The sequence below is a fragment of the Tenebrio molitor genome, chromosome 2 (assembly GCF_963966145.1).
Source record: "Tenebrio molitor chromosome 2, icTenMoli1.1, whole genome shotgun sequence".
Classification (NCBI taxonomy): domain Eukaryota; kingdom Metazoa; phylum Arthropoda; class Insecta; order Coleoptera; family Tenebrionidae; genus Tenebrio; species Tenebrio molitor.
The window spans coordinates 31,043,057-31,069,846 of record NC_091047.1 but is presented as its reverse complement, the minus strand read 5'-3'; the positions used below and the strand labels follow the sequence as shown (position 1 = coordinate 31,069,846).

The window sequence follows — 26,790 nt, the reverse complement described above, 5'->3', positions numbered from 1 at the left end:
TTGGTTCCTCTGTCTAGACGATCCATGATGATAATTATTGCTATAGCTGAAAAAAAAACGATGTTTTTTGACACTTCAACAGATCATTTAATTGAGAATGTTACGTCACTAGTGGAGTACAGGAATGCGTGCCTCACAGGTGTAGCAATTTGAATTTCAAATGGTGCAGCATGTGAATTTTTTCCGATTTCCGCTCGGTCGCGAGTAAATTTTACAGAAATTAGCATAATTAATTGAGGCCAAACTGTCGAGCAGACAATTGTAGATCTACGAATCATCTTATCGCTTCTTCGAAACAACATTATGTTAATTACAATTCCTCCGGTAATGTTTATTTTCGACGGTGACTCGACTGGCAAATATTGAATAGTTGTGCTAATGTGATTTCACGCATCATCCGCACTGACCAGGTTGCGTCGTCCATCTCGACCACTTTGTGGCGGTAAGGGCGACGGCTACTTGCGGGGTTGTCCCCCGCGCGAGAATTCCGATCCGTTCTGTTGCTTAACTGTTGCGGCGTAATTAACATGTGAGGCAAAGAGGAAGGCTTGTGTTTGGTATCTCGAGTGCATTAAACGCGGGGCCGGCGTAGGCGAGGGCGCCAGTGGCGACCACTCGAATGCCCCACGGTTTGTCTAGCACACCTGGAGATTTCGAACTGATGTGTTACTTTTTTGCAGACGAACGAGACGCAGTTCAGAAGAAAACATTCACGAAATGGGTCAACAAACATCTGAAAAAGGTAAGATCAGTTCATGTGTTTTCACCATATTAGGTAGTGGAAATGTCGCGGGGTTCTTCGACGTTCGTCAAAGGAAACGGATATTTGGTTTCGGCGAATGAGAGTTATCAACTCATCAAACAGGAGTGGCGGAGGATGTTTATTTGCGGACGACCAGGTGGTAAAGCTGGAAATTAGTAAATTAAATCACAAATGTATTACACTGGAAAAAGTTGGTTAAACCCTATTTCCAAAACAACCGTTAAACATCTTATTTAGAATAGAAATTTTTTATATTTTATTAATTTATATTAATTTTCTCTAAAATAATTTACAATTTATCGGTAAGTTCTGGGCGTGAAGTAAACTGCTTTAGGCGTTTAGTTTTTAGTTTTTGCTATACGACCACCCACAGTCCTACTTGAAAGGTTAAACTTGATTTTCAGTTAAAGTTATGTTAACAAGTTGGTCGTTATATCGCAGCAGATGTTTTTTCCCCTTTACCACTAAAATGCGCCACATTGCGCTGGAGGGGTGACGATTTCTTTGAACCCCTTGAACCAGTTTCGACGCTTTTATGTGTTTATGGCATCAATCTTGTTCATTAAAATTTTCTTCCTGTTGTAAAAATTGATGTTTTCGGTTCATTGATAAACAGTTCTAAAATTATATATCGGGTGTTCATTTAAATTTCTCCTCAAAGTTGACGTTGAAAAGTTGATTGTGAAGGCACCACAGATCATGGATCACGGATCAGCTGTTTTAACCTAACCTCACTTTTTGCATTGTTAGTGTTGGTGCGTACGCAATCGACCCTTTAACGACAACTTTGAGGAGAAATTTAAATAAACACCCGATACAAGAAATGTTCTAAAATAATTTTTTGTTATTTTATGCAAAAAGCATTTTTTGTGAATTTGAATTTCCCGAGAAGAGCTGAGCAAGTTGAAGTCTTGTTTTGACTGCGTTGATGTCATTTGTCCACAGAAGAGTACCCGATCTTTATCGATTTTGCACTCCTTGAAGTTTCAGAAAGTTGATTTACAACTAAGTATAAAAAGATCCAATTAATGCAGAAGAGTTTTAAAAACCAGTCAACTGCCACCCAAATTAATTTGAACCATTATTTGTACTGTCGCGAGCAATAAATTTTGGTCGTCAAGGTTATCCTTTGACGCAACGGAAACTGCTCTAATAAATTCTATTTGTCTTGTCTTGTCTTGTCAAGATTCTTGTCAACTTTTTGGAAATCCCAATTGGGTTGCCACCCTAGCTTCTGACACATCCGTCTCTAACAGCGAAATAATTTTTACTCTGTTAAAATACGATATTGGGGGCATAATTTTGAATATTTAGAATAAAACTTTGATAATTTTTTTCATTGACGTTTTATTGACATTGGCCCTAATTAAGCAGGCAAAATTTTTAATTTATGACAGCAGGAAATTTCTAAATGACCTTGGCGACCAAGATTTAATTCTCGCGACTGTACATTTTAGGATGTTCATCTTCGATAGTTTCAACAGTAAAATAAGCTGAATTATGCAATTTTCGATCTGTCAAAACTATTTCGGACTGTTGTTTTTAGCAGTTGTTTTTTTATAACAGTTATAGAACAATAATCACTATGCGACATTTTTTCACTTTTTTTTTCTAACATTGACTAAAATACCTGTATCCCATCTAATTTTGTTCAGGGAATCTAAAAATGATCCCCAAAATGCTCTACCATCAAGGTTTTTTTGTTACTTTTGTTTTCATATTTAAAGAGTGGTCGGAGTAATTCCAAGTAATCATTCATATTCACGATATAGACTGAACTTAAAAAAATGTATTAAATCATATCTAATATTAAACTACCCAAATTGAACACAAACTTAACAAGCAAATATCTTCAAGAATTTCGTATTTGTCTTTTATGACTATGAGGATTAAAGTCTTCCTTTTGCAGAAATCAGCAGAATCCCATCTACCTTGATACCTTTTTCCATGGCCTTGATGTCCTAATGAAAACGCTCCCCTTGTTCATCACTTACAATCCCTAAGTTTTGTGGAAAGTAGTTGAGATGAGAGTGCAGAAAATGCACTTTCGGAGACATTCGGGATCCAAGTGTTTTATAATTTTCCAACAATTCTTAGATAATATCTTCAAAGTTAGTTAGTTTTTTGATATTAACTGTTAATTTACCTACAAAGTTTATACACTAAAAGAATCTGTACCTGCTAGATCAAACTCAGGTTGGCTAAATAATTCGTTTTTTTATTTAAACGCAAACAAGACGCATGATTTATGGAAAAATGGTATAATTTCCCAACAGAAGGATCATTCACTAGTAGCCGACCGTTTTGAAACCTTTTTACCATAAAATCGACAGTTCCCATTCTTACCTAAATTTACGACAGCACAAGTAGCAGGTCACAAATAAAAATTATTTTCAAAGTTAAAATGTAAATTGCCTTTAATGCAACATTTAATTGGTGTTTTTTCGCAGATTTCGTAAATAGTTATAGGAATGAATCTGGGTAGGTCAGTATAAAAATCAGAATTTGATTTTTTGGTTGAAATTTTTTTTTTTGGCTTTTAAAGTGAAAAATTATCAAAAAATTATGAAATGTGCCTTACCAATACCCAGGAAAAATGTGTCGACAATTTTATTTATTTAGAAGTCGCGATTTCTCGCGTGCGCGTGACCGATGCCCGACCCAGTACATACAACAAGTAAAAAAAAGTTCGATATCGTATGTTCTAGGTTATGCATAAAGTCATTATGGTTCTAAAGATCTATGTAATAATTGAAATCTAAAAAAATGTGTAAGTAATAACGTTTTATCTAATGATGATTGATATTTGTTCATTATTGTCCGATGTTCAGGACTTCTCAGCCCGGCTCGGTGTTCAGGAAAATACCATTTTCTTTGGAAAAATGTCGCTCGGATGTTACGCGGTCTCTATTTATACCCCGAGTCGTTGACATCGGCGGTCGTCTCGTAAAACAGCGATTTGTTGAAGTTCACGACACCGAAATAAATATTTGCGTCCGGGTTAAAAGTCTCTACCTTTGTGTCCACATTTCCGGAACTTTCTGGCGGCCTTGATATTGACAACGTTTCAAATGTCGAAATGACTCTTCAGGCCGAAAAAGGAACGATCACAGCTTTTACTTTTCCCCGTGGGCAGGACGTGCTCGTTTAAATAATAATAGAATTCCTTTTCGGGAGAGTGACACGTGAAGATGGCACTGGATTCTATGATAGATGCGGTTTCATAAAGACTCGACGAGAGATGTAAATAGGATCTTCAGCATCGTTCCATGGTATATGAAATTTCAAAAAGCCAATTCGAAAATGTGCAGATTTCAACGATTGCGCCTGGGGTGCATTAGTTTTTGTGGCTGGATCAAATTGGAATGTGGGATTTTTTTAAGTGAATAACCTGATTCTAAGTTTAGGAGCATGGTTAAAATGTTGCAAATTAGAGAGTGAATTTTTTTTGGCATTTCCGGTTGTTAGGTTTTTTCTAATCAAGGACGTAGATGACGCAATAAGACGAAAATTTATTTAAGACAGCAGGTCACGGTGGCATCTGCACCATTATTTAAATTTAAATTCCCATTATAATTATTGAAATTCAAGAAATTATAATTTTTTATTGCATGGAGTCGAGAGAATAAAAGCAGGTGTCGATCGTTTGGAATCACACCTTTTCCATTTGGAAATATGTAAAAGTAAAATAAACTAGTAACAGTGCAGGAAGTAGAATATATGTATGTATATACATAACGGGTGTTTTTTTAAATTTGGCGTCGAAGTAGGCATTGAACTGTCGATTGTGAACGCACTATACAGGTTACGGATCACGGATCAGCTGTTTAAATCTGACGCTTTTACACGAGTGGTGCGATCTCAATCGACTCTCCAACGCCTACTTCGACGCCAAATTTAAAAAAACACTCTTTATGTAATACATATGTAAAAAAATGAAATTTTCTTTTCTAACTAAAAAAGAATTTTGATGTTGAGCAGGAGAAAAAGTATGTAATATATTTTGCAAAATTTTGAATTGTTGCAGACACGATTTTGAAAGGTATTAATAACGTTTGAGGTGTGTACAATTGTGTAAACAATAGAAAAGCGTTAATAGATGTCGTTTATTACCATTCTTTGGCAAACAGACAATGACAAAAGTGTGACAAAATGGACAAGTTGTTTAACAAATAGCCCAGTAAGAATATTTCTGTTCTGAAACATGCATTTGCATATATGAATAATGTGTTGGAATAACTCTATAACTTTCTTGTTGCGTTAGAATGGAATAATATTTGCCTTAAATGTAGATTCCGCAAAATTTTGATAGTTTTAATAGTGAAGTAACGTTAGGTTTTTATTTCGGAACCGGTAGCAAGAGCTCGGATTTGAACGAAATTTTTTTAATGTGTTATAAATAAAACATATTAGAACCTTTATAGGTTAAAAATTGCCGCTCATTGTTTGTTTCATTAATTTATTGTTTATTTATAAGAATTGAAATTTTCCTGTTAGAAATGTTATTTTCGCAAGAAAAATACTAGAGAACAATATAGAATGACTTTGGGAAGAGTATATTGTTATATTGAAACTTGTTTGGAATGAATTGTATGTGGAAAAAGAAGAACAATAGGCAGTTGTTCGGTAGTCCGGTGTTGATCGGCTCAGATAGAAACACGTTCAGTTTGTCTTCTAGAGTCGCATAGTTAGCATTTTTTGAAGAAAATATATAATTATTTTTAATGGTTTTTGACAAAAAAGTGTTTAGTAATACCATACGATCGAAAATAAAAAAAAATCCAGAGGTCCGTGAGTAATACGCTTCAGTTGGCAACACGTAAAAATGTAATTCAAATGTCATCAGATGCCATTACAATGGAGAACTGTCATTATTAATTATTGACTATTAAAATTGCTATTAATATGTTCACTTCAGAGCAAAAAATTTTCATTGTGCAGTGTTACTTCGGAAGCGGCGAATCGTCCTATTCAACACCTCTAGTTTTCGAGGAATTTCAACAAAAGTTTCCGGACTTTCAAGGCACTTACAGTGGAAAGTAAAAAAAAAAACAGACATAATTTTTGACATAACAGTCATAAGTGTGAAACCGCTCTTCCAACATTTAAACTTATTTAGACTGATTGTGACAGTTTAGTTAATAACTGTGCTACAATCGTGTCAAAAATAAATTACTCTCTAGGATTTAGGGATATTCGATACTAGGTTGCCATAAATTTGGTTAGGTTGGGGGCTATGTGGTTTCTGGTGGCAGACAAAAGATATCTCAAAAATGTACGGCTGTGGCTAATTCCTTGTCACAGTTGCAAATTAATGACTAATGCCTCGCTAAGTGACAGATGATTTTTCGTTTCAGTGTTTCACAATCAATTTTGGTTTCTGTCGGCATATTTAATTGAACTTTATCCCTCAATTCATAGTAACCAACCTTAGGCATTCAAAATTACTTCTGAAAATTCTAGTTACACAACATGAAAAACGTGATTTCTCTGAAAGTTCGAAATATAGGGAGTAATTTATTTTTGACAAGGTAGTAGGTACAGTTGCGGCCGTTGAAAACTCAGACACTTTGACAACGCCAAACTTTCGGCTTTGTAAATGGGATTGAAAGTGACGTTTCTCAAAATGTCACTCAAACATTATCCACATTAATTTCTCTCGCAATGGCTCTTATACTCACACCGTCCCTCAGTCAAATACATTTTTGCAAATCAGATAATTGCGGCATTTCAAAAGTTACGCGCGATTCTGCCCTAATATGTCAAATACTGACACTGACTTTATAATCCTTGATGAAAATCCTGTTTACGCTAATCAAATTTCGGAATTTATACAGAGTGTTTGAATCTTTCCTGTCTGAGATTTCAACGGCCGCAACTGTACGTCTGATCAATTCTTCAAATGTTCCAGTTGTCATAAAGTGTCACATTGACAATAAAGAATGGATTATATTGAATTTTTGAAAATGTCACAATTTTGATGTCCGTTTTTTTTACTCCCAACTGTACCAACAACTTGCCTTGATTATTTTGTTTTTCCATTCCTGAAAAACAACGTGTTCAAAAATAGGCCACTGTAATTGCCCACCATCAACAATTTTAGATGAAAATGGCATAGAAGAGGATGAAACCGGGGAAAATATTTAATTTCTATAGTACACTCTTAATAAATTTTTACTTTCAGCATCTCTTGTATATTTTTTACCAATACCCGTCACAATGATTGTTTGAAGAGTTCTACTCACTTTGAATTTTAAATAATTCATTGTCTTAGAATTTTTTTTTTTGGTATCATGTTGTATTGGTAGGTGCTACTTAAGTTATTCTTTGCCAAAGAATATCCGACAAACAAAACATTAAACACAGGAAATAAGAATTTAATGAAAAATGATAGAAGCTATTTTTTAGAAAAAAAATTTATGTTATAAAAAATTGTCAAAATTTGAACAGTATTTCGAATTAGTATCTCGTATTGTCAGATTAAAAATTTTAACACGTACAACAACCGACAAAAACACAACATGGAAGTAGCGCAAACTTTTCAATAATTTATTTAAACAAAACAATTCGGTTGTCATGGTGACCATAGCACTCCCGATCTTTGAAAATATCCCAATTTAACTATTATAAAAAAAATAAGCACAAATATAATTTCAAAATTATTTATTAAAGAAATCATAATGAGTCGCTTTTTGTGCCGGTGAGTGTATTTCCCACTATGAGCGTCAATTTTTAACCTATAAAGGTTTTAGTATTTTGTATTCATGACATAAAAAAAAATAAATCATTACAATCGGAACTCTTGCTACCGGTTCCGAAATAACGCCGTATTTTTGTCTATCGTTACTCCACTATAAGCGAGTATGTAGTTATTTAAAAATGTACAATTTCTTTTGTAGTCTGGTTATATGAAACTATCTGTACACAAAGAAAGAGATTACAGTGAAGGTAGATATATGTATATATATTCGTATGAAGAAGAAAAATACAATTAAAATTCGAAATTCACAAAATAATTATGGTAGATAATAACGTTTTATGCTGTTGCGAAAGTGACACAGAAAATGATCTTTGAAAAAAAAAAACAGGTGAAGAAGAAATTTAGAAACTATACTTTGAGTTCTATGGCGAAGAGATATACAAATAAGTCATAACATAAATACATAGTACAAAATGTGCAATATTACTAGAAATCTCTGAACTTTTCGAAGAAGTGAATAAAAAAATCTGAACGGGATGCTTGTGTCAACATTTCGGATTAAAGTGATCATAAAAATGCTTTATTATTTTTGAAGTGAAACTTTTTGAAGTGAAACTTTTTATTGGAGGGTCTTGAAATTCTGATGGGCAACCTTTTTGTGTGACGAAAAGTGGTGGGGGTAAACACTATTGGGTCGAGTGGGAGCAGTGTCTCTGTCTTTGTCACACTCACGGCATTTATCGATAATGTCCTCTCTTAAATTTGGAGCCTTAAAAATGAACAATGAGTTACGCATTTCGATATTGTTTAGTGTTATCGTTGTTTATAATTTATTTTCTTCATTAAAATATACAATTTTGTTGTGTTAAAAGTGATTGATGAATAAATACAATGTTTCCCTGTAATACAAAAGTTTCACTTCTATCGTGCGTCTTTACGACACATTCTGTTTTTTTATGTAGTGAAAGAAGTAGCTTGTCGATAAGAAAGCAACAAGAAAAAAAAAGGAAAACGAAATACACAATTAAAAATGTTACATAAATTTTTGTGTTTTGAATGCAAAATTGGAATCATAAAATGTTTTGTTACTTTACGGCCTAACTGCAAAAGATTCTTGATTTAAATTTTAAACCAAAGAAGAATTACAAGAAAATAATGGAATGAAAGAAATGCAGAATTGATGCTAAAGATAAATATGTAATTGAATATGAAAAGAAGAGAAAAAGAAAGTGAAATGTTTTTTTGTGTTTTAAACAGAGTTTTGTAGACGAGAAATAAATAATTCAGATTCAGAATCTTCGTCAAGCATTCATGTCCAAATCTCACAATCTTATGTCGCGAAATGTAAATATATAAGCCATACACATCGATTCTTAAATTTAACCGTTCCCGATATGAAAATTATCGGCGTCCGTCGTCGGTCAATCCGATCGAACATTATTTCCGTCCCGTGCCGGCCAATATTGCAAAGAAGTTTGGGTGTGAGAAATGGTTCAAGAATCCGGTTATCTTGAACCATAAACCGGACCAAATTTGACCGGAAAGTGTGTGGCCGGTCTAGAACATTTTGAAATTCCCAATCAAGTTATTAAAATTTTAGAAAACGATGCGATATGAAGATGATACGTTTGAGGTTATGTCTCGGTGGTCTCGGTGCATATGAATCATGAGCAATTTAACCTGGAAAATAATAAATAAAAAGACTTTGCGGCGTCTCTGTAAGTACATTATTGTAATATTTGAATATTACTACCAACGCACTTTTCCATTGGAACTTTCAAAAATCCCTAAATTCAACTTGACGGCTGAAAATTTCCCAAAGACCACTCATCAAGATAAAGAATGGAGTATATGTACATATTTACTCCCTGATTGTAAACGTTTCTTGACCTAATGGAAAATACGATTTTTGAAAGATTTACAAAAATAAAAAAATATATTGGAATGAAAGATGTATTAAGTGCGTCAGAAGATTAAAAGATTTGAGCAAGAAAATTTTGTACCCAAGGTATCATAAAAATACATACATATGTCTTAATTGTCATCATCTAACGTGTGTTGAATGAAAATTGTGGTAAATGGTGTAGTGCTTGTTTTTGTTTCCGTTAACGAATGGCGGAGCTTCATCATCAGCTCTCAAATATTTCGTGAAATAAGAAGCGTAGCACGAAAGTGTGGAAGTGGACAACCAACAATACGAATTTCAAAAGTATTTCAAAGAGCTGGGAGAATAAGATGACCGAATCGAAACCTTCAATTTTTCGTTTATTACAATAATTAAAGGGATGATGAAAATATGTACATCTGAAGGAATTAACAATTACCTACGATTAGAAAAGAGATAGAAAACTACGGTCCGCTTGACCATACATTTACTCGTTATGTAGTTGCAAAAGGTTGGAGAGTTAAAAAAATACACAACCTTTTAAAGAAGAGAGAAGAAAATAGATGGAACGAAAGAAGTATGGAGTGGTAGAAAAAAAAAAGAATAAAGAAACATGGAAAGTTTAAATATTCTTGATAATTATGTATGTATATAAGAAAGAAGAAAATTACCTAAAGAAGAGAGTGTAAAGTAGATGCCAAAAATCAAAAAGTGAGAAAAGAAGTTGAAAGGGAAAAAAGGAATGAATACTTTAAATATCTGCTTGTGTCTGTATCTGTGTCTGTGTCTGGATCTTATTCGAAAAATTCGAAGCAAATATTCTCGCTTGGAAATGAGTTGATCCTAAGAAGTAAAATTGATAAAATACTAATAGAACTCCCGTAAAACATTTAAGTATTGATGACATTGTAAAGTATTTGGATGTGCCACTGTAACAGCTGGTTCCCATTTTGTTTTGTCTTATTTGTGTCTGTATTGGCCGGTGTCGTAATAGTTGTTTTTGTTCAGTTTCGAACGGATCGTAAAGACTACGATTCGTGGTGTGCCAATTTGTACAATTTACGTTGCGACAAGCAGTAGTACACACTACGCATCATTCGCGATTAGCGATTGATGATGCTTCAATTCGCGCTGGTAGATACAAAACGTCTATTTTCATTTCATCTGCAATGCTTTTAAATGTATCTGCCACCTTATTTTATACTGCCACCTAAGGAAAAATGTTGATGTAACGAAGAAAGAAAGAAAAACTGTATGCAAGAGAATTCATAAATTTACTCTTCTGTTTCAATACAAAAAAAATTGATTTCAGAAATACTTCATTCACCTCAAGGAACTTTTAAACCTTGATGATTTTTGTATAAAAAAAAAGTCAGAATCACGAAGCAATGCGTGTATAGTTCTCCCAGAGCTGCAGCGATTTTATGGCAGGGTACCATTGTATAAACGTTAACAACACCGACAATAGGTTTAAACCGCAACTACAGCCCCTAATCTAAAATTCGTCCAAGTATAGTTCTCCCAGAGCTGCAGCGGTTTTATGGCAGGGCAATAGTAATTATTACGCCTGTTGAGATGCCGATACGCGACATAAACAGACCCCTGTCAATCATCATTTTCGTTCTATACCTGTCAGTTTACAGGGTAGTACTTGGACGAATTTACGATTAGGGGTTGTACTTGCGGTTTAAACCTATTGTCGGTGTTGTTAACGTTTATACAATGGTACCCTGCCATAAAACCGCTGCAGCTCTGGGAGAACTTTACTACCCTGTAAACTGACAGGTATAGAACGAAAATGATAATTGACAGGGGTCTGTTTATGTCGCTTATCGGCGTCTCAACAGGCGTAATAATTACTATTGCCCTGCCATAAAATCGCTGCAGCTCTGGGAGAACTATACGTTATTGATGAAGGTTTTGCAGTACCAACTGTAAAACTGCGAATTCTATCGTTTAATTGTTGGTAATTTTTATCCCTAAGGATTGGCATGTCGAGGAACCAGTTTTTAGTCAATCTACATCATGTTCTTGATCGATAAAACGATTAAAGCAAATTGTGAGGTTAGAAGAAGTCGTCGCTGTTGTTTAGTGTTTACGTTCCTTTTGAGATCCTCGTTTCATTGCTTTCCTACATCTAATGAAACAATTCTTTTCAGAGATAACTTTTGCCTGTGTTTTTTACGATCCCTGCAAGTTTCAAAACATTCGAAGATGCCAAATATTCGCGTTGATTACGCAGATAAACGTAGTAATGTCGTGGCGTCATGGATATGTAATGACGTACACGCATTGCTTCGTGATTCTGACTTTTGAATGTACTCGTAGTACTGGAATAAGAATTAAAAAATGCTTTAGTTGACTACTGTAAAAAACTTTGACAAAATGTTTCAAGAAAATTGAACTCAAAAGGACAAAGCATTTTTTGATGTTCGCTCATCTAGATGTCTAAAAGACATGTAAATTATTATTATCTATCCAAGTCCAGTTTATCTCACCCATTTCGTTTCATTACGTAACGTGTTGATGTCTAGAAAGTGCGATTATGAATAATAGCCATGACGAAAACGTTCCATCCTCTCCATTTCGACCTGGTGACGAAACAATCATACAAATTCCGAGGGTGGTCTTACCAAACCGAACGAAACAAAAAGGAAAACTGTGAATTATCATAGAGATGATTAATAAATTTCGATATGGTAAATTCGAATCTGTAGGCGATAGAAAGCCCCTCGTCAGACCATGAATCATTACCAAGATCAAAGAACGAGTATTGAATCACTCGAGAAACACATATTACCATCTACGGTACCTTTATGGAAGAATAATCGCGATAATATGCGACACGAATACAACACCAGACACCGAATATACGTGTTCGGGATTACAAAGCTGAAACTGAAATTATACGTGACGATTAACGATTCAGGTGCAGTTTTCGCACAGCAGTGCAATTTAAGAGAGCCAACATCACGTATCGAACCTTCTTGCAATAATAATTACCATCTCGTTACGAACGGTGAGTCAGGTCGATTTTATTGTATGCCAGAAACAATAAGAAGGAAAACTAGGAGTTAATTAAAATGCAAGGACGGCAATTAAAGGCGAGTTGAATGGAGTTCAGTGATCACAGAAATTTAATTTTGTTCTACTCATTTTTGAAGATATCACCATTTTAATTTCGGTCCACTACTGATACTGCCTTTGATCTTCTTTCTTCTCCCTTCATTAGTTAATATTCAATAACTTTTTCCTTCCCATTTCCCATCTTCTTTTTATCTTTTTCAGATTTTTTTGTTTTTACTGACATTTATTCTTAGTTTTTTAAATTTTTCTTCTGGAGAAGCCCTTATCTTTTTTGTATTCACTGCTTCTATAGGAGGTAGTTTTTATTTATACAAAGTGTCTCTAAAAGAACGCATATCAAGAGTCCTGTGGAATTGTGCGGTTCTATAATTTTATTGTGTCGGGTCGTTCAAGCCGTCAAAGCAGATGTCAACAGTCAAATGTAAAATTATGAAATCTTAGCGCGTCACTTGTGAGTTCGACGTCGTAATTGTTTGGCTTGTGATTTTCTTCAGTTTTTCTACTGTGCAATCAACAATTATTTAGATCAAAGAAGCCTTTGAGATTTTGAATGTACATATGTATGTACATATATACAAATTGACTTGGCGTTCAGACGTTCAGATGCTTTGTATTTTTGGTTGCCTGTTTCAATTTAAATTTTTACGGAAACTCGGCCAAACAATCAATAGCGGTGTACTATCCGTTTATTAAACTCCCGCAGCACTGTCAGTGTCAAATTTTTGACTTTTTTTTTGGAGTGTACATACAGTTTCAGTTGCCTGTACACAAAATCTAGTTATAAAAACCTCAACAAGAAAAGTTTGGTTATGTTAATGGAGTTAATTCTCTTCTTTCCAAACAATAATTAACAATACCGTGCTCCTCTCTGGTCGTTAACAGTATTCTTTTATGTTTCATATCTTTTTCTTGTTCAGTCATTTCGTGTAAGTAATTCTTTGAATGAAAGAATACGAATTTATTAAAGTTAACTTCAAATTTGAAGTTTCAAATTTTTGCGCCAACGTTAAAGTGAAAATTACTACCCTCAGAACGGCAATGCGGCAACTTGCAAACACTTTGACAGGGCGGGAGTTTAGTAAATGGATAGTACCTATGTCCATTGTCTGTTATTGAAAACACCATTAGGAAAGCAAGATTCAACGATGAATCTTTTATGTTTTGAAGTAAAAACCACTCATGCTATAAACAGCCCAATTTACACAGGAACTCGTTAAATAATATACTATTTTCTACTTGATACCACCATGTGCTATAGAGCGGCAAAAATCAAAAATTTATTCGAATTCCACAGGACTCTTGGTATACGTTCTTTTAGAGACGCTTTGTATATTATGCTAACACCATATTTTTTTGTTTTTTCGGGTATACTAGTGTCAATATTTTTTCTCTGTTTTACAGGTTATTTAATTTTTATTCGGAGCAAAATGGTTTTATGTGCTTTGGCTGGTTTGTCTGCCTCACTGCGTTCCGCAGCCAAACTACCAGCACATAAAACTCCATTTTTGCTCCTCATAACATAATATATATACTTATGTACTATTAATTGATTCTGTTAGAATTTTTTTTCTGATTGTAATGGCATAAAAAAACTATATCTACCCTTTGATAAGAAAATTTCCGAGAAAAAAAGGAAAATATGTTGCATCAAAATTGGATTTATCCTTATTTCATAAACGAAAATTTGTTGGTAGTGTGCTGGATTTCACTTAAATGTAAATTTTACGCACGTGTCATGTTGCAAATTTCATTTATTTCATTATAATTCATAAAAATCATTAAATGATGGAGGTCGGTTAATTTGATTTTTTCATTAATATGACAATATGTAATATGTAGTAATTCTTATATTAAGTGCGTGTAGTGAATGTTTTTTGTGTAAAATTCAAATTTTTGTAGGAAATCTGAAGTATCAACGCACTGACTATGTTGCTACGTAACTAAAACAGGGTTATTAATATTATAAATGATTGTAGTCCAAGTAGGCGTAAAAACTGAATGTACAATTTATGGTTACCGCTCCATACAAAAAATGATGAATAAGTTCACACACAGGAGTTAAATTGGGTGCAAAACAACTAAATATTTTTAGAATTGGTTGCAAAACAACTCAGTATTTTTGGATTCAATCGTTGATTTAAAAAAAATAAATTAAAATCCGCATCACCGCACTTTTCACTTAAAAAATGACAGTGACAGCACCAGTTCACATGAAATCACCAAAAATTTCATAACATGGGCATGGCCTGCTTCGACTACAATAATTTATAATATCCCTGTAGAAAACAGTGCGTGAAGTGAAATACAGAAAAGGTTAAGTGTATGAAATCGCATTTCACACACTGTTATGTATTGTTTCTATAGTTTCAATCTTACAAACAATGTAAAAAAAATATAGGTAAGAAAATGACCCACTTCACTCATAGATAACTGTGCGTGAATACCAATTTTTTGAATCAATTATACCTAGAAAAAAATACATATATACTTTTTACCGTAATTTAAAATTTTTAATGATGAATAATAAAATCTTGAGTGTACAGACTTCATTAGTCTAGAAGAGATAAAAAATGGCGGAGGTGCCAGTCTAGACTCTTCTGCCCCATTTATCCGCTGACCCAGACGAGGAGGAGACGCCGTTATACTCGTATCCCTCGTTGGCTAGGCGCCAGAGATCGAACTCTTTTCGTAATCAAAACCAGTTCGATTGTCTAATCCCACTTTAACTCATGTGCCATCTCAGCGGAACTGACTGTTATTAGCCCGTTACAGGTCATTACCACGGTTTGATGCACTACAACTACGGAACCGAGTCCCTCGATTAAGTTATAATCATGCACCGAAGAAAATGTTAACGGGTCACATTTTACTTTCTCTTGCACGTTATGCTTATTTTAATGTCTAATATGTTTAACGTACCTGTGGGAATTCATGAACAATTTCGCAACGGTGTTGTATATGAACTAGGTTATTTAGTTCGATCGGGAGTTGTTGATGGTGAGGTTTCAACACTTTGTAAACGGTTATTCGAGATGTTTAAGTGTTTTTTTTTTAGTCCGGATGGTGTTGAAAGGACAATTTACATTAAATGTTTTTATGACTGTGTCCGAAACGCGGATTGACGGAACGTTCAATTGATCATCGGATTTTATTATAACTGTTTCAGTTTTATAATTATTTAAATTCTTCAGTGTGTTTTTGTGGGTTAAAGATTTTGAAAAACACTTTTTACTCTGTTGTCCACAGATTTTTTTTCCTTGCCCAACGTCTCTTAAATGTCTGTGAAATCACTCTTTGTTTTATAATTACATTCTTGTTTATCAATAATATTATCGTTTTCTGTGCATTTGACTTGATTTGAACTGGTTTTATAAAATGTTTCGTTATTTATGATTTGGAATTTTTTTCGTTGTAAAAGCAAGAACAAAAGAGTTTTATTTTTCACTTTAGTATAATTGCATGATAACTCCTAGGATACGAAATACGTAAACATGTCCATAACAACCGGGGAATAATATAGGGCGTAATAAGAATAAGCGGGCGTAATGAATTCATAACGCCCTCATCAATTCAAAATTGCAAAGATGCCATTTTTTTTTTTTGAAGAACACGTATAGTGAAAAATAAAATCTTGTATGCACCACGGCATCACCGAATGATTACGCTCGTCGAACGATATCCTTGTAACGCCCTTGGTGCATAAATAGCTATTACGCCCGGTTTTTTCATCTTCAAGTAAATTTATCTGGCCAGTAGTTGCTATGATTTAGAATCTGCTATTGGTAGATCCATGGTAATTACCGTTCAAATAAAGTTACTTGAAGGTGAATAAACCGGGCCTTAGTATTTCATTTTTACCTGTATTCGTGTATCTAACTATTTAGATTTGTAACAAGTGAATCAGGAATATCTGGTTGAGCCCGTTTTCATCTTTTTAAATTGATCACTTGTTAAGTATTAAACTGCCGTATCTTGAATAATGGTAAGGTAACTTTGAAACACTTTAGCTTTACCAGATTCATTTGAAAACCAGATGCTCAAAAGATAACGGGAGAATCAAATTAAAAAAAATATCTATGAATGGGCAGTTTAATAAAAGGTAGCACATGCTTTAAGTGACATTAATAAAAGTGTAAAATGTCAAGGTAAAAATGAGCTCTAAAAAAACAAATGTTCATTACAACTTTACTGAATGTAGACCTTAAATAAGAAGTTTACCGAAAATCACATATCTATCAGTTGTTGTAAAATGATATTTTAAAATTTTCCAAAAAAGTGAATTGTAGTTCTTTCAGATGATTTGAATTTTGCACAATTTTTCATCTGTTAGAAAGAGATGTTTTAGAAGTACATATGTACACACGCGGCCACCCAAAAGTGCACGATAGCTGACGCAGATATCTCAATTTTTCCCTAGATTGAAACGGGACCTGTCCAGTGGCGTTCGTGCTGAATGCAATTTTTTATGACAAATGTATGCTTTGTTTAAAAAAGTCAATATTCTAAAGTTAGTCTTTAAGAAATATAATACCTGTGTAAATAAAATTAAATTTTATTAATAACCAAATTGTCTTGTTGAGCATTAGAATCTCTTCGTACCCCTGCCCGCACTAGCCTTTGTACTTTATTTTGTTGCCATCGTTGTTTTAATTTAAATATGTATACAACTTTTACTGACATGCAATTCGGCAGCTACAGCAGCCAAAGACCAGTTCTCTTCTAATTTAGCAATGGCTCTAGCAACTTGAATTGGTATGATACGTCTTGACATGACAGTTTTTAATTTTTTTAGGAAACTGTCGATCAAATAATGACATTTCCGTGTGTCCATGTTTTAAAGCATAAACTACAAAGGAGGAAAAATCGTGCACTTTTGGGTGGCCGCGTGTGTACACATTGTTTTGATTTTTTTTTACTTTCTGTATTTTAATTTTTTGCATTAAATCCCTAGTGGGTGATTCAAAATGATTCTGAATAAATGTGGCAACTATGTGCGTAAATTGATTACGCAGCTGTGTGGGTGGGGTAGAGTTGACATTTGTATGACATTTCATTGACTTGACAATTTTCAAAATTGCGCGACTATGAACTGTCAAAGAAATGTCAACTCTATGCTACCTACAGAGTTGCCACATATATTTTCGTACATAGTTGTCATATTTATCCACAACTATTTTGAATCACCCAATACTTTTATCAATTCACACAAATTCCAGTTGATTTATTGAAAATACAGTTTCCAAGCAACCTTTTATGATCTATTCTTTTTGTCCTTTTTGTTGTTCTTTGTTCCACCATTTTATTATGTGGTAATGTCGGTTTATAACATAATCGGTGTCCCCTTCCCCATAATTTATGTAAAATATCCATCATCATGTTAATAATTGTTGTTTGTCATTTTCATGCTTCACAGCACTGGAAATACATGAAGGTATGTCTTGTTTATTTTATGTTAATCACAATATGTTATCTCGACGCGATCCAGAGTAGTGCCATTACGAATAAGGCAATCGAAATGTTATTTATTTCACGTTCATTATTGACAATCGTAAAAATTTCGCAATTTGTTTACATTCAAGAGTCAACCTTCAACCGAGCCTTCAACGGATCACGTTAATTTGTAAATTGTCACAAATTGGGGCAAAATCCTGTTGTTCAAGGAGATCCTTACCGGATCAAGGATCTCATTTTTGTTGTATTGTCGGCTAAAAATAGTCGGCTTGTCTCTAGTTAATCTCGCGAAGGCCAATGTCATCAGAGAAATAGAAATAGATGCTTAACAGGATCCTTCTCTACAAAATGCGGTAAATCGGTTCCACAAGGAAATGCACGCTAGTGTAAGTTGCCCGCATTGAAGGGAAGGCCCATAGGCCATCCGTAAATAGGACAAATCGATACCCACCCTGAAATAATTTAATCGACTTAATTTCGCATTATGGCAATTTTCCCTATTACAAAACACTCAAGATCGATAAGTTGAGGGAGGTCGTACCGACGAATCTCACTTCTTTCTCCACGAATACCATTAAAGGTACGGTAGAAAGAGTGGTCGAGCCGTTTCGTCATAAGAGGCCATGTATGCAGAACCAGGTTAGGCGGTCTAAGTGTACGACTGCTCAGTGTTGCCAACACGCAAATAGTCGCCGTGTATAGGTTATGGATTTTTAAAAGCACAGAAGGTATTCAGGTCTGTTAATTACGTTAACATTTTAATTGCGATTTATGGGCGAGAAGTGAAAAATTTTCTCGGTATTTAACATAAATCTTTTGTCGAATATGGGATTCCAGTGCGTTGCCGTAATTGCCGGTCGGAGGTGACGTTAATGGCTGTTGTTAAATAGTCGAGGACGTTGGGGTAATTTTCAGCTTTGAGGTTGGCAGCAGTTGCGTAACGAAATTCTTAGATTTGAACGAGTGACAAGGTGAGATGAAAATACAGAAAACTGACGTATAGCATCTCTGAAATCATGTTCAATTAAAGATGATAGTTTGTTTTTTGTTTATTATACCGATAAAATATCAAGGTTCGATGATGCTATCATCTCCGTAAAGGTGTTATTCATTCATCAAAAATATTTTTCACGGTGATAAAATTTAGTACGTTCTGTTGAAAAAAAAAAAAAAATACATTTTTTCAAACTAACTTTTGTATCCAAATTTGTTGAGAGGTTCTGTACCTATATGTATTGTGTGAATTTAAAAATAAAATATTTTTTTAATTCGTTATAATTTTTATAACAGTTGACAAGATGAAGTTACCTACCTGCAAAAATTTAGTACAGTGGGTTGCAAAAAAAAATAATTATTCGATAGGTATTGTCGAGGGTATTGTCAAATAGACAATTAATTGACAAATGGACAGAATCAAATTTATATTAGGAAAATTTTCGTTTCCCGTTTTTTTTTTGCTGTATGTATGTATGTACATACATACTTTCATACATACACTCTCTGGAAAAATTAATTTAGATTGGTGCAGTTCTGGTGTAATTGAACTATACAAACAGGGTGAAAGTTATCCAGATATTTTAACCTGTGATAGAACCCTACAAAAACGATTGAATCAATAATGGCTTCTATAAATGTTGATATTTTTCGTGAAAAAGGGGTTAAAAGTTTTTCAGCAAAAGTTTGGGAGCCACTGAATTTGATGGAAAAACATAATAGACTTTTTTGTTCGACACTGTCAGAATTTGAGAATTTTCTCCTATGTGAACAGATTTTGATAAATGTCACAACTTGTCAAAACGAAACGTCAAACTAATTTTAAAGGTTTTAAGCGATTTGGAGCCTTTATTAAGGGGCTCGTCGAACAAAAAAACGTTGTATTCAACTCGTTCGTGTCTAAATTGGGCCTTTTTTGGCACTCGTGGGCCTTTAAAACGCTCGTTTCACTCGCGTTTTAAAATGGCCCACGCGTGCCAAAAAAGGCCCAATTTACACACAAACTCGTCGAATAAACTACTATTTTTGTAGTTGTCATTTAATTCAAAATTAAATCAGTTTGACAAGAACCTCAATCTTGATCTCAATTTAAATCACAGTAAACCTGGACGAAACCGATATGCCGAAGCCCGTAGACATTTAGATGTAGCACCGCAAATCTCCGGTGAAACGTTTCCTCAAAGGATACTCCCCAATGCACGAACTTTTATAAATGTTCACATTTTAGTTTCAGAAGAAGAAATTATTCACGATATCCAAGAGCAGTAATTTTCAATTAACGTGTGGGTTGGGATTTTTGAAAATCGTTTGAATGGAGACGGTTATCTTCAGTTTTTAAACGATGTTTTTGGCCGAATTACTCTAGGAAATTCCTCTACCAATTCGATGAGAAATGTGGTAGAGTCCAATTTTTACCTTTTTGCGATGACGTCATTATCTAGTAACTTCACGTATGTTTGAGCTAGGATCAATCAAATTTGTTGACAATTGCTTCGAAAGATTATGTTTTTAATCAATGTAATAAAATAAGTGAAAGAAATTAAAAATTGTCAAATTGACAAGAGCATAAAATAACCACAAAGTAACAAACAATATAAACGTGCCGCTTTTTTTTTTGTTTTTTTTTTCTGTTTCTGTCGTTTCAATAGAGAGAAAGCGAGGAAGGAAATCGTGACGTCACCTCAAAAGGGTAAAAATTGGACTATACCTTCACGATGGTTCACCGCCTCATTGCGCTCGGCAGCTTAGGACAAGAATGGACATTTCTTTTTCAAATCGTAGAATAGGTCGTGATAGTCCAATTTTTAGTCCAATTTTGTGGCCTTCCCGGTCGCTAGATTTGAACTTGTGCGATTTTTTCGTATGGGGACATATGAAGCAACTTGATATTCCAGTAAATATCATTGAAGAAATTCAGTTCAAAATGCCGCTCAGGAAATTCGTCAAAAGAGGCATTCTGAATTGAGTATTGAAGCTTGAATTGCAAACGATGGCAGTCATTTTGAGCAACTTCTTTGATACTTCATTTTATGCGTTTACTCACAATTAGAGTTTTTATTTGTTGTTGAAGCCTTTTTTGTTGTTTTCTGAATAAATTGTAGGCACTATTTTATCATCACTTGACAAATTTTATCAAATACTTACTCAGTATGAAACTGAAAAAACTTAAACGATAAAAATCAAACATAACCTCGAATGACATAAAAACTTGACTTTTTTGGCTTGATCAAACGTCAAAACTGCACGCCAAATTTGAATTTTTTTTTAAGTTGGCAGTACAATTAAGAAAAATTTTTAATTCGGTTATTTATAACACTGCAACTGGATATGTTTTGTTGGTTTATTTGACAAATATCTGATATACGTATATCATTAACAACGACAAGCCACCAACAACCGGAAGTTACTTCTGTTATACGATTTAAAATACGATCCAGTGTTACCAACTTAAACAGTCCTTCTTGATCACCCCGTATAAGGTAAGTTGGGTTCTTTTGCCTTCTTTTAACAAGTACATAGTACCTTTGCTTAAAATATCTGCATAACTTTCAAAATCACACTGTATGATCACACGGTGGAGATTCATTTTCAATTATTTTAGTTACACTGCAGCTCTGTAAGGATTTTAAAGTATTTAAAATTTTCAGTTTTTAAACTAGAACCTAATTGAATTAGCGAAGCAATGTGAAACGTTGTAGATATGTGCATACTTACAAATAATTTAGCTCCGGTGTTCTTAGAGTTTTACAAAGAATGTATTGAAATAGCTAGAATTGAGTTTTTCGTTGCAAGTAATTATTACATTGTATTCGTTTCATGTAAAACTAAAAAAAATATGAAGTTTTTTTGTCCGTATTATTTTTACATATCTTTTAACATGACAGTTAAGTGACTTGCATAAACCAAATGTCACTTGTTTCGGGCCTTTTGTAAAATTTCTAATTGTATACACTTTTCGCATTTTTTGTCATGTTCAAGAGTCGTAGCTTAATTTTTGCGTGAAAGAAGTGTTAAAACATCATTTTCACATAGCGGGAAATTAAATAGGTACATAAAACATAATGTCATTCAAAGACATGCTGATATATTTACCAGATCAGTGGGCCGAGCATTACATAAAAAAATAAATAAACACCTTATTTTGTAAACATAAGAAACTATAAAAATATGTCAATGATGTGCGAAGGTGTAACTTGGATATAAAGTCTGTCTCAATTTTAAATTTCCACCAACACTGCCTTCTACGTTGGAAATACAACCGGCAACACTGTTTGGTGAAAAATGCGTCAGATTGTATTTGTTAGGTTATCTGTCAATTTCCGTTTTTACAACTCAAAATTTTAGAATAAAGGTAAAGAACGAAAACGTTTTTTAAAATGCAGCAAATAAGTAGGTAGAAAATCAAATTCTAAAAGCAAAATAAATTTATGAACAAATTTTAATGTTTTCGAATCATGTTTATAAAATAATTATATTGCCAACTTTAGTTATAAGAATCCCCAATTTTGAAATAGTTTTATTTTGCAAACATAATTCAACAGGTAGTGGAAATTTAAAATTGAAACAAACTATACATACTGGAATGATGTCAATAAAAATATGTTCTTTTACAGCATAATAAATTGTAGTTGCTATGGCAACGGCATGATCGATTCAGGCGCCATTAAAGAAATGGGGAAACTTAGGACTTATCTAAGCGTGCATTTCCTCAAAAGTCAAACAACACTGTTTACATTTACTTGCAGCGTTTTTAAATTTTAATCTCTAGTGGGAGTGTAAACAGAGCAATCCTGGGCTCCCGGTTGGGTTCAAGTTAAACTTTTTACTGACGAAAAACTGTCAAATCTTGCAGTTTTTGGTAAATTTTGACACTAAAATCGGTCACATCAACATAACTTATTCAAATTGGATAAAGTCGTGAAAAAGCACTTGGAAATTTTAATGGCGCCATTAATCATCAATATGAAGCCTCGCAGCGTTCTATTTCGATTTTATTCGCGCCACCACGTCTGCCATTGTTTACACGAATTTACATCGAGAGTTTATTACCCGGACTGAGCGCAAAGAAGTTTGACGCAAAAAGACGACAAGCTTTTCCGGCAAATAGGGTTAAATGAACCGCGACTGCTCTTTGTCTACTCCAGTCGACGATTTTTATTAGTCCAGGAATAACAATTTTTTTTTTTTGAAAATTTACAGACTTACACGTGTTTGCACGTGTGCGTCACCGACAACAATTCTCCATGTTGTCCGCCATCAGTAAGTTGGACTGTTTAAAGTTTTTCACCCCATTTTGCATGCTTTTTTGGTTTAGATGTAGGATACACTGCATGCGTTGTTGTTTTGTGTGTTGACGCCCTTTACAGAAGTTAACTGGAATGTCACAAGCTCAGTGACAGCTGTCAGTCGATTTCCAGTGCGAACTTTCTGTTAGGGATTTTATAAATTTTTTGACTTGATTTATAAATATGATTTTTTTTACAGGCCAACCGACAAATACGAGACTTATTCGAAGACTTGCGAAGTGGACACAATCTGATTTCTCTGTTGGAAGTTTTGACTGGCGAACAACTTGTAAGTATCGTGTTTTCTAGACAATTTGTGTCAATTGTGCCACTGATTAATTAATGCTATTTTGAAATAAATAAATTTCCCAATAGAGGTTTTTATGAATGGTGACTAAGATGGTGAAAGCCTGTCAACAACTCGTCTCGATCACTTTATAATATTGATTGTTCAATTTCGAGACTGACAGTAATTGTTTTCTTACTAACGTCTTCTCTGGACCAGTTACTAAAATTTCGCAAACAGTGATATCAACTTCATTTGCAGTTGAAAAATGCGATCCACTTAGTCCGCAAGTTTACAGTCAATAAACTAGCCTAATCAGTTAATAATTCGGTGCGTCATAAGACTTCTTGCCGTATTGGTTAATACAGACTCGACGATGTTTTCAAGAAATTATAATGATCTGTCCAAATCGTTTCGTTTTACTTTGTTTTGACTGCGAGTCAAAATGTTGTCGAAATTTTGCACTTTTCGCGTAGAAAGTAGTGCGTTGGTGTATCACCTTCACCTTTCCGCCACAGTAGTTTCGACAGTATCACATCACAAAACATGGCACGCTTCAACTACCATTATCATAATGAAGTTATGACCACTACACCTTATTAACATGCAAGAAAAGCATGTACAAACCAAGGACAAACCTTGATGATCCACGATTTGAATGAATGACGTGTAATTTATGAATGGAGAGTGCGTTGCACTACTCAATTTTTTTGATCGAATGGTACCGACCGAACCTCGAATGCAGTTGTGCAACGCCAAAAACGCTTTTTGTAATTGTGATTGTGCAAATCGGGATCATGCCTCAGCTTAGTTCAACCAGTGACAAATATCAAGAGCGGCGTTTGCACAATATGATAATTCTGAAGGGAGTGTTTTTTTTTTACAGCCAAGAGAGAGAGGAACGATGCGTTTCCACATGCTGCACAACATCGATACGGCCTTGCACTTCCTACATTGCAAGAAGATCAAACTCGTCAACATCCGCTCCGAAGACATCGTAGACGGCAACCCCAAACTCACCTTAGGCCTCATTTGGACCATCATCCTTCATTTCCAGGTAAGTCTCGCCTATGCGCTTCGATTTCTTTAGATTTCAGTTGGTACGATTGTATCCTTAGCCAGTTCTTTTCCGAGCGCCATTTTGCATTCTGTGTGCATGCCCTGGTCACATTTATATAATCGTGTTTTTTTAATTTTTATGCTACCGGGTTATAGGCACGCAAGGTAAGAATCTTTCATCTTGCCTGTTCAACGAATCGTAATTCATTTCACGAGAACTGGCTAATACAGACTGGGTTGGCGTCTCGGCTCGAGAGATTCGACGCGGAATATAGATGGAGCTGGGTGCTCGAATGCGATCGCCGACTTTCTAGACTTCTTGTAAAATTGTTATTAACTGCAAACCGGTCATTTTTATGACCTGAATGATATCATAACGATTTATATATGACCGTGCCGTCATCGGGGGCATTTCATTACGTGACCTGTCAACTGTCACAATAAAAAATATCCAATTGGAATCTGAAACATTGAGTTCGTCGGTGACATTGAGCACAGCTCATAATAATTCTGAAACAACACCAAATAAATCACTGCTCGGTTACATCACGTCAAAAAACAAATACGAAATATACCTATATTTCGTCACTGTTTACATATCTGACGTGTGACTTTTTTTGCCCACGCAGTATAGCATTAATGTCACCGTGTCCATATAAAGTCAGGTGGTTTTTGGCGAAGTGTCGCTCAACTTATTCCAAGCTGCAATAAATAAGAAGTTTCGAGTGTTGCCCACGATTTTTCACCATATGGTGTTAAAGACATGTTTTCTTGGTAGTGTTTGGCGGGGTCGTAGGTTAGCTTAGGCGAAATTATACGGAGGAGTATTACGAAATTACAGTTTTGTTCGGGGGATTTTGGCGCCACGGCTCCAGCGAAGAAGAAACAGACGAAATGATAATTAGTTAATTACAGTAAGAGAACAAGACCGGTAGTTATGTCACAGGGTTGGCACATAAACAGCGGAAAAGTCCATGTAATCGCTCGTTGATTAGGCGTTTCTTCGTGTAACGGAAAAAACTGGAGCGTGCAAGTGTTGCCAATCGGGGAGATTTTTTCCTGATCCCGTAGATGAAACTATTGCGCAAGGACAATAGTTTTTACCAAGACCACCAATTAAAAATGATAAACACGGCGCCAACCTTTAAGCCGAAAAAAACCTATTACTCAATTATAACCGATTGTTTGTGGATTCCGTTATGCTTGATTGACGGTACCAACCTGATAAAATAAATAACTGGTTGGCGCCTGTCACTAATAAATCGCAAAATGACGTCATAGTGATCTCATAGTGATGCTATTTATTTTGACCCGATCCAAATGTGGGCGTTTCGGAAAGAGTTAAGTCTTTGTCAAGAGTTGGAACAATCGGTGTAATCTTTCGTCCGGATCAAGAGTCAACGAGGAAAATCGCCGTTCTCATGTATGCTATCTTCAGACTCGTGACAATCAAGAGGTCGCAGGAAAGAATTTCGAGAAATGAGGATTTGCGCATTGATTCGGGGGAAGTTTCGTGGTTTGTGGTTCATTGAGTCAAGGGGTAATTAAAATAGTGGTTTATTTATGACAATGGGGGAGGGTAGGACGGGTAGTAATTAGATCATCGGATAGACAAAGGGTATCAGAAGTCGTGGCAATGCATCACGATTTACCATTTAACCAAATTGAATTTGTTGTGGAGAAATTATAGGTCAGACTCGATGCACTTTTTAGATCAGGGATCGCTGATTGAAATGCATGCAGTTGTAGTCACTAGTTTAACAGTAAAAGTAATTGCATTGCAAGACTCCCACAGAGATGCGTTATCGATACAAAATTCAGAAGAAATCTAGGCCAGATTTCGACTTTTCGAAGCAAACACTTGGGGCAACATGTTATTAAAGATTGTTAAAGATCACGCCAATTAGAATTGCAAAACTGATGGATAGTGGACGGGTTGATTATTAATTTGAATAAATAAACAGTACGAAAACGTTACAAAAGCAGAACAATACCATTGGTCTTACGTTGTTGTTTGCATTTGCAACAATGGTGCTCGTTGGGTTGGTTGATGGAGTCAATGGTAGAGAGCTGCCAAAGCTAATTTCCAGTTGAAAGGTTGTCAATTATAATAATTTTCAATCGTGTTCAGGTGTTGAATAATGATTAGGTAGAGGAGAAGAATACATAGTGTGGGTTTATGATGCCGGTCCATAGATGACTCTGTTTGCTAAATGTCAGAATTTCCAGAAAAACAAACGTCATTGACACAAGCAGTTCTTGGCAGACAAATCTCACTTG

The 26,790-nt window shown here is 34.8% G+C and overlaps 1 protein-coding gene across 28 annotated transcripts in view; it reads left to right on the top strand.

The window, feature by feature from the left end:
- The window catches only part of shot (dystonin-like protein short stop), a 160,072-nt gene that overhangs the window by 66,136 nt on the left and 67,146 nt on the right, over positions 1 to 26,790 (top strand). For 20 of the 28 annotated variants that reach the window (XR_011156657.1, XM_069037359.1, XM_069037361.1 and 17 more), the window contains exons 3-6: positions 681 to 742; positions 23,080 to 23,139; positions 23,365 to 23,454; positions 24,338 to 24,508. Coding sequence is in view for 27 of the 28 variants with exons in the window: in XM_069037359.1 (XP_068893460.1) it covers positions 681 to 742; positions 23,080 to 23,139; positions 23,365 to 23,454; positions 24,338 to 24,508 (383 nt within the window). In the remaining variant the exon portion in view is untranslated. Of the gene's footprint in view, positions 1 to 680; positions 743 to 17,852; positions 17,867 to 23,079; positions 23,140 to 23,364; positions 23,455 to 24,337; positions 24,509 to 26,790 lie in introns of those variants that run through there. The other 8 variants (XM_069037365.1, XM_069037362.1, XM_069037357.1 and 5 more) reach the window with 2 other exon arrangements.